This window comes from Bufo bufo, chromosome 7 (genome assembly GCF_905171765.1).
Source record: "Bufo bufo chromosome 7, aBufBuf1.1, whole genome shotgun sequence".
NCBI lineage: Eukaryota > Metazoa > Chordata > Amphibia > Anura > Bufonidae > Bufo > Bufo bufo.
The window spans coordinates 45342268-45351377 of record NC_053395.1 but is presented as its reverse complement, the minus strand read 5'-3'; the positions used below and the strand labels follow the sequence as shown (position 1 = coordinate 45351377).

Here is a 9110-nt window from a genome sequence, read left to right as displayed (position 1 = left end):
GAGCTGTAGGGTGAGAGCTGCCAAATGCAAACTAGCTCTTCATGAGCGAAGATATTTTACATTCACAGTGTGCAGAAAGTGCGAGTTGCAAACACCTGCCGAGGTGCACCATTGGCATGGTAGAAAATTGTTGCTTGCCTTTAAAACAATTGTACAACCAATGTAAAGTAATCTGCCCAGTTAAGGGGGCTGAAGGACGTTGTCCAAACGAATACTTGGCACAGGGTCCTTGAGTAGAATTTAAAGCAACCGCAGTACCATGATATTCACTATGATGCTTGTCGATGTTTCCACACATAAGTGAATCAGAGTCACTTTATACCTCCTTTTCTTTAGCTACCAGAAGAAACAGGAACAAGATGAAGCAATGGTTGACCACTACCTGATGGAGGATCTGTGCCAAACTTCATCCTGATCCTGCCTGGTGGAAGATCTTCCGCCGGTCGGACAGAGACGATAAACCTACGCCTAAAGGTTTCACACAAGATAATGTAGATGAAAGGGTTGATACAGCTATTAGCATATCCCATACTGATAGCCACGCAATAAGCGTAATGAAAAGCGAGCGTAGGCTGCTCCATGACTAGTTGAATGATCTGCAATACGTAAAAGGGTGCCCAACAGATGAAGAACACCAAGCAGATGGCTATAGCTGTCCTCGTCACTTTTTTGGTCCTTATCCTGGAGCTCCTCTGAGCTGTGAGGGCTTCTGAGGAGGCCATTTTTAGCAGAATTCTCCTATACGCTAATGAGATCACAGCAAATGGAATGGCAAAGGCCAAAAAGAACTGGTACAGAGTATACCAGTAAATATCACTTTCTGGATTGGGTAAGGTGATGCCGCAGCCCAGGACTCCACCAGGAAGGGAAATAAGTCTAGCATACATCCAAACTGGAGTGATACTTAGGAGGGACAACACCCATAGGATGCAAATGACCATGATGGCTATAGGTGGCTTCCTGTACTTTGCTGAGGTAAAAGGGTAAACCGTTGCAAGGTATCGGTCAATGGACATGGCTGTGAGTATATAAGTGCTGGTAAACTGACTGTTGGTATCCAGGGCTGTAATAAGCGTACACATGGTTTCTCCAAAATGCCAAACACCATTGCCAAGGAGTTGGTGAATCAAGAAGGGCATCCCAAGGAGAAACAGTAAGTCTACCACGGAAAGGTTGATGATAAAAATATCAGGAACGCTACTGGTACACCGGAATTTGGATTTCTTGAAGACGGTATAGATGACAACGCTGTTGCCAATAATTCCCAGCAAGCAAATGATTCCAAAAACAGTCGGCATTATTACGTTGGCATAGGCGACATTGCCATTGGGATCTGTAGGGAGAAAGATATGGTGTCAGAAAAATATACAATGACCACAAAATGTTGCTAATGATACAAATATGACAAACAAGGCTGGAATTTATATAGAACATGCAGATGACAATTTATATACTTTAAAAACTGGTGGCATCTAATGACAATCTAAAGCTGGAGTAGGGTTTTGTGAAATGGAAAACAGTGCAGTCGATATGACTTTCTAATGTGTGACATTTTATGTTTACTCTGTAACATTTTAGTTATTATGCACAAAATAAATATTGTAGATGCATTCTAATCTGTACTCTGGTGGCAACCTGTGGAGGACAGTTTTGGACTGAGGCTCCTTGGGCATACCAGAAGAAATTATTTTCAAGGGTGCAACCCCTTTATCATCAATAAAATCGAATAAGTTTTGAATAAAAGAGATAGATCCTAGTGGCCCATGTCAGACTGGGGTGCCTAGGGACCACCAGTAAAAAAAAAAATTTGGAGCTCAACATACTGATACATTCAAATATTACCAGCTCTCATAGCAGCAGACAGCAGCTACACACTACAAGATTATTGATTATGGTGGTCCCTGCAGTGACTTTGAGAAGGTGGGTCCCTTGAAAAAAGAAGATACTGGTCGGAGACATCTGTACCTAGATGTCATCTTAGTCACCTGATCGCATCAATAATAATAAACTGGGTAGTTTCTTAAATAATCCACGCTGTTTGTTTTTTTATAACAACATAGGCTGGTTGAGGTACCATACACTGCCTATCTGCATGTAGTGCAATAAGTCTACTGTGTTTTGTTCCATTTGTGTAGAAAGAGGCAGACTAGGGGTCCACCTGGCTCAGGCGACCACCGGGGATTCACCTGTACCCCTGTGGGCCATTCTGTGCCTGCTAGTGGCAAGTGATTGTCTCCAAAGGCAACGTCAAATGAGATTTTTCTCCTGGACCTTTGGAGCCCTCTATAGCTTCAGATACTGGGCCCACCAGAGGATCTGGTGGGCCAGTCCAACTCCAACCCTGGTGGAGGAAATTTTCTACTCAATACTTTTTTGCATTTTTTCAATTTTGATCCTGTCTATAAACATGCCCCATCTGCTACATGAAATCTAGGTCACAACAACCTGTGTCATTCCTACTTTAGGGCATAAGGAGGTGATGGATGACACAAGGAATCTCTGTATAAAGCCACGGGTCCTGCATGTGTCATGATAAAATATATGTTTGCACCAAAACTTTTCTTTGCTACATCCTATTGTAACAACCCAGAATGGTGTTACCACTTCTGCACCCTGCTACTGTCTTTATTGGTCTAACCTCATGTCATCTTGTGTATTTATTCCAGGTTTTCCACGATGTGCATTCCTATTTTGTTATGCAACTGTTATGTTCACATGTAATGTGCCTGGTTCACCAGCAGGTGGCAGCAAACACAGCAGAGCTTCCATTCCATTCTAACGCCCCTCTGTAGGGAAGTTGGCTAGTCCGACTTCCTGAAGGAAGGGTGGGGCAGAAGTTCTAGTCAGTCTAGCTTACCCCCTGCTAGGGGAAGGGTGTGCAGGGGCATGTCTCTGCTGGACGTGCCCACGCCAGCCAGAGCACACTAAGCTCTGCTGGCCATGGAGGCCAAAGCTTGAAGCCTCAGGAGCCAGGAGGAAAGTTACCTGGCATAACCTAGAGTCAGACTACAGAAATTAAAGTGCAGCATACAGAGGAAGCTGATTTATACAGCCAGCCTGTCAGTACAGCAGAGTCAGAGAGAAACAGATACAGCAGAGTCGAGTTTGCCTGCCAGTTTCATGTTAAAGCCTTCTGGAACCAAGACAAAGCCTGTAAACCGTTTTGGAGAACGTTATGCAAAGTAAAGCTGCCATTGAACTTCATCTCAAGATCTAGACTCAAGTTATTCTTTTATCCCTCAAATATTCCCCCTATTTATTGCTTCGGAGCCAAAGCCTGGGGTCCAGCGGTATCCAGGTAGGAGCACCGTGACACACAAGAGACATTTTAGGCTTACCTTTTTTGGAAACACAATAATGACCCAAAAATGCTTTAATGTGAAGAAAAAAAACAAAGTATATTGCACCGTTTGCATTGCATTTGATATTTGCCTATTGACTTACAGCCAAGATCTGGCCAAAGCATTTCTTGAAGGAAAAAAAAAAGGAAAATTATCAGGAAAAACATCATGTTTTTTAGTGGCAGTTCTTCTAAAAGCACAATGGGGAGAATTTATCACTACGGTAATATTTGAAGTCAGTTTTTCTTGAGTCTGCGTTGGCGTACTTTGCGCCAATTTTATCATGTTTGCTAAATTTGGCTCATCTTTAAAATGAACACTTCTGATACGCTAATTTTCTTTGCTGTCCTCCTACTGGAGTGGCTTTAGGACTTTTTTTTTGCGACTTTTTAAAAAAGTCACAGTCATAAATCTGGAGTGAAACTCATTAACATAGTTAACCACGGGCACTTTTCCACCAAAACGGAGTGAGTGGTGTAAAAATGCAAAAAGTTGGAAAAAGGTTTGTGCAAGTGATCTCAAAAAGTCACAAATGCCATATTTTTTCCACTTTTTACCCTCTTGTGTGAAAAAAACATCATAAAAAGTGTTCTCTGAAGGCTATCTTAAAATGTCATGATTGTATCCTGGTTCTTGGCCTTTCAACCATTACATTCAACCTTCTTCAACTCTGTATGGAGGAAGTAAACTGAAAACCAACCTACCTGAGCGACATCAGATGCCACCAAGGAGGTTGCCAGTTTTAAGTCTTTGAGCACTATCATGAAAGGTAAACTCCATTCCTGTATATAATATATGCTATACTATTTTACATAATAATTTGTCCACAAGATGGTGCAATTCTCTTGGTCTCTCCCTGAAGTTTCATGTTATTCCAGTTCTAATTTATAAGGAACATAATACGTTCTAGTCCCAAATATAATACACACCAGTGTTAAAATATATAAAGTGTCTAGCCCAAAGTCAGTCAATATGTTCTACTGAACCTGTATAACGAAGTGTAGCAAATATACTACTTATCAGTATAACCTTTTTCACATTACATCCACTCTTTGTCTATTAGAAGAACAGAAGAGGATGGACTACAACAGGGTGGAAACGAGGTAAGTATTCAGTTCAGAAACTTTATTTCAGGTTGTTCAGGCAACGCATTTCAGGGCCAGACAGGCCCCTCCATCAGACCAATACAACAACCAAGTTGTATTGGCCTGGCGAAGGGGCCTCAAAACGCCTTACCTGAACAACTTGAAACAAACTGCTTAAGGCTACTTTCACATCTGCGTTTTTGCTGGATCCGTCATGGGTTCAGCAAAAACGTATCTGGTATAAAATACAACCCAGTTGTATTACATTCCGTGTCCGAAAAAAACGGATCAGTCGCCATAGACTTACATTGTGTTTCATGATGGATCCGTCTTGATCAGTATTCGATAACGCACTGAAAAACGGTGCTTGCAGTACTTTTGTGTACGTCTTGGGAACACAACGAAGCGGAACAGAATGCATTCTGGTGTGCTCCGTTACGTTCAGTTCAGTTTTGTCCCCTTTGAATATGAATGGGGACAAAACTGAAGCGTTTTCCTCCGCTTTTGAGATCCTATGACGGATTTCAATAGTGGAAAGGAAAACGCTGATGTGAAAGTAGCTGAATACTTATCTCGGTTGCACTGCTGTTGTATCCCGTCCTCTTCTGTTCTTCTGATCATTGTTCCGATACCCTGTGTCATCCGGAGGGAAGGCTGGTCTGCACCATGGCTGTGAGTGCCACTACACGCTTTAAGTGGCTGTTGCTCCCCCCATCGCAATTTGTAAAGGTGAGATGATCTGCTACAAAGGGCTTTCTCAGCATCAGACTTCCTCTCTATGAAGCGCTCTCCTTCGCAGCTCTCTGCTCTGGCGCAACATGCTTAGTAAATGTTCCCCTTTGTCTGTTGGCACTATTGATTATCCAGCATTAGGGTCCATTCACACGTCTGTAAGTGTTCTGCGGAACCGCAAAACACAGACACTGGCAATGTGCATTCCGCAATTTGCGGACCGCACATCACCGGCACTATAATAGAAAATGCCTAATCTTGTCCGCAATTTGCGGACAAGAATAGGACATGTTCTATTTTTTTGCGGAAACGGAAGCACGGATGCGGAAATGCAGATCCGCAAATGCGAACAGCACATTCCGGCCCCATTGAAAATGAATGGGTCTGCACCCGTCCCGCAAAATTGCGGAACGGATGCGGACCCATTTTGCGGACGTGTGAATGGACCCTTATCCAAAGTTAGTAGTTCTCTCAAATTTGGTAGACTAAAAAATTCCCGTGGTGACATTGGATCATGGATGCAGATAAAATTGAACGTGCAAGTCATAAGGTCTTTCAAATGAGATGATCAGGAATGAACATTCCTTTCGCCAATCATCTACCTGTCTAAACTTTCACTAATCAGCGAGCATATAAACCAACACTCATTAGTTGGATGATCTGATCTATAATGTAGGCATAAAAATGGTCACTGGTCAGCAGCACATTGTACATGAACATGTAAACAAGGGATATGCTGCCAAGATTATGCAAAATGAATTGAGTCGAACGATCATGTTAACGATCACTCATCCCCCCTTCATTTTGCATCGGCTGGTGTGATGGAACTTTAAATGAGCGCTGATCGACTTGTTGAATCCTCAATCCACGCTCTTGCATCCAAGCAAAAACACACATGATTAGCATTTAGTTCGCATGGCAAATATTCAGCTTCTTGTCCTAGCCTTTTATCTAAATATCCTGTTAAAGAAAAAAAAATGCATTTTGACTCCCTTCCCTGGTACCCACCCCTCGCTCCAACCCTGAGCAACGCCACCACAAACTTACTGTATGTCTGGCACACAAGCATAAAGCTAAAATAAGTATTTTTTATTTTAAAATCTTCTACACATTTTTTTCACTGAGATTTTAACATTGCTCTTCTAGTAGGATGTCTCTAAAACTTTCTATTATCAACCTATCCCGACAGTTGCTCCTCAGGACAGCACAATAACCATTCCCTTTGGTGTGAACGTTACATTCTAGGATAGTGATTGTTGTCAAATGCTGAGGAGCAACTGCCCACATTTTATAAGACAAATTTCATATAAAAAAAAAAATGCAATCTTTAACCTCCAAAGTCTCATTTATGAACACTGCTCTTCATAATTCAAGTGCTCGGTTCTCCCGTTTTCTACTTTCCAATGCTCGCGTAATAGTAATCTTCAGAAAATGAGGTATGCTTTTGAAGGAGAACCTTTCATCTCTGCGATTTGGGTGGAGAATGGATAAAGAACTCACAGAAACTCACATTCTGAGGGGATTCCCAAATGATAACCTAGAGATGCTCCTCAGGATGACACCAGCTCCATTCAGAGGATAACTGGTATTGTCCTCAGTCAACCGAGACATTGAGTATTTGGACTCAGTGGGACAATGGCAGCAAAAAGGGGAAAGGCTTATATTACTAATGCTCAATTATTAATAGGGGAGAAAGGATAGAGGTATAGGGAAACCAGAGGATACATGCCAATCTATACAACCCCCAAATCATACTACCTGCTTAATATACTTCTTCCCAAAACACTTGAATGAACATGCCTTCTATATAAGATCAAATTGTCGCTTGCTAAGATACTGCTTATGGATTTACCTGCAGTCCTATGTAAAACACAGTATTTCAAAATGACTTGTAAGAAACATCCAACTCAATCTCATCTCCATTCAACCAATTCGGCTCCACTGCCCCTGCACATCACCTAAAATCAGCAATTTGTCTTTTGCTGAACTATACTTGGACCAGATACAATGCAGAATTGTAGAAATACATATGAATGCTTCTATACAATAGAGGTAGGGGCATAGGGAAAGCAACACAGACAGTAACACATCCATCCCTGCATCCACTGTACCTACCAAAAGAGGAAAAGTTATGGAAAATCTGGGAATTGTTATCTTGCAGGCTGATCTCCTCTTCCAGGTCTGCAGGCACCTCCATCTTTTCTGGTCTGGCAACCTTTCAATACAGTTTATTGGTCTCCTCGGCTGGTATTTGTCAAAGTCCCTGCTAGCTGCAGCAGCCCATTGCCTGAGCGGGCAGAGCATGTGAAATCCAGCATCTCTGAATGCAACCTGCTTTCCCCTAGAAGCTGCTGTGCAGACTATAGCACAATCCGAGCTGTGATTCCTCCTGCTCCTTGCACCACCCTCTGGCTAAAGTGACAACATTCCTTAATAAAGCAAGCTGTCATCTGGATAGCGCGAAGAAAGAAGGAATCAATACAGATTTTCAATTGTTCCACCATCCAAATGGGCCACCTTAAAAAGAAAGAATTTTTGTAAAAAGAAAAAAAAGGCATTTTCGGCGAAAAACGGTGGCGCTACCCCATAGCCCAGGCTCCTAACCTGCTTCATTCTTAGAAGCTGCATGAAAATGTGTTTTCTTCTAGTTGTCAGAATGAATCACGAAGCTGAAGCGGTTTCTTGAGACCTAATAAAAAATAAGCTGCATTACCTTTAGACTCTTATTTTAAAAAGTACAAACCGTTTTTCTCGTTCTTGTCGCTTTTCGATGGAGCCTTTCTAATTAACCATGGCAGCCTGTTTCCGTTCAAAGGATCCTGAGCTGTTGCTTAAAGGTAATTAGGAGCACAGAGGAAAGGATCCAAACTGCATTTTCTGCAGGGGGCACCAGGCACGTCAGCGTTAGTATAGCGGGAAAGCAGGAAACGGGCCTAGAGAGAAAACTGCGCCGGCCCCTGATTGGTTGTAAGCAGTCCTTTACTGAAGCCACGAGGGTATGTCATGTTGTAATTAGCATTGCAATTAATTTAAAAAGACTGCTGAAATCGATTGCTGCCCTGGGATTGAAGTTGAAGGGTAACCTCCATGGGCCTCCTGGAGAAGAGTTGGATTAAATGCTATGTCTTTGGGATTTCTCTCTCGTTTATCGCTGGTATCTGGAGAATGGCGAAAGGGCTTGCGCCGAAATAGAAAAATCTTTCATTTTCCAAAATTAATTAACCCAGTTTAATTAAGTAACCAGTGTCAGAAAGCACAAGATAATCAAAGTGCCCCTCCACCCAAAGGCGAAATTATTCACTGTGCATATGAATTATGAGCTGGTACAGATGGTGAAACAGGATTGAAACAAAGGGTGAAGCTTCTTAAATGGGTTGTCTGGAGTAATGCACACATTTGTTTTAACTATAACAATAAAAACCTGCTGCTCTCCAGAGTTATTTTCACCCTTTTTAGCTCCTTTTACTCACATCTCTGGTCTCTTCACTTTCTGCAGATGGACACCAGCTGGTCACGTGACAGTCAAGCACCTGCATCTCCTAGGAGAGCAGTCCGCTCTTGCCTACCCTGCTCTTACATCTAGTCCTTTCTCCGGTCTTCCTCCCTTGCAAAGAAAATATCCCCTTACACACAGCCCCAGCGATGGCCCTAATAGCATTACAATTTCCTTCTCCGCTGTCTAGAGCAGGGGATAGCAACCTTGGGCACTCCAGCTGCTGTGAAACTACAACTCCCAGCTTGCACACTTCCTTGGCTGTTCTTGTGAATCCCATAGAAGTGAAATGGGGATTCTGGGAGTTGTAGTTATAGAACTTTGGGAGTGCCGGAGGTTGCTGGTCCCTGGTCCAGAGGGATATATTTTCCTATGAATTGAAAGAACACTTGTCTCCTGGATCAACCCTATTAAATTAGGCACCCTGCCCCCATTGGGTTGATCCTACCAGAGTATGGT

General features: G+C 42.5%; 1 protein-coding gene across 1 annotated transcript; it reads right to left on the bottom strand.

Annotated features, from left to right (window-relative positions):
• Positions 1 to 332: 332 nt before the first annotated feature.
• On the bottom strand, positions 333 to 7355 carry LOC121008545 (melanin-concentrating hormone receptor 1-like). The gene is made up of 2 exons (XM_040441172.1): positions 7274 to 7355; positions 333 to 1333 (listed from the first exon to the last, which is right to left on the bottom strand). The coding sequence occupies exons 1-2, from the start codon at positions 7353 to 7355 to the stop codon at positions 333 to 335; spliced, it is 1083 nt and encodes a 360-aa protein (XP_040297106.1).
• Positions 7356 to 9110: the final 1755 nt, after the last annotated feature.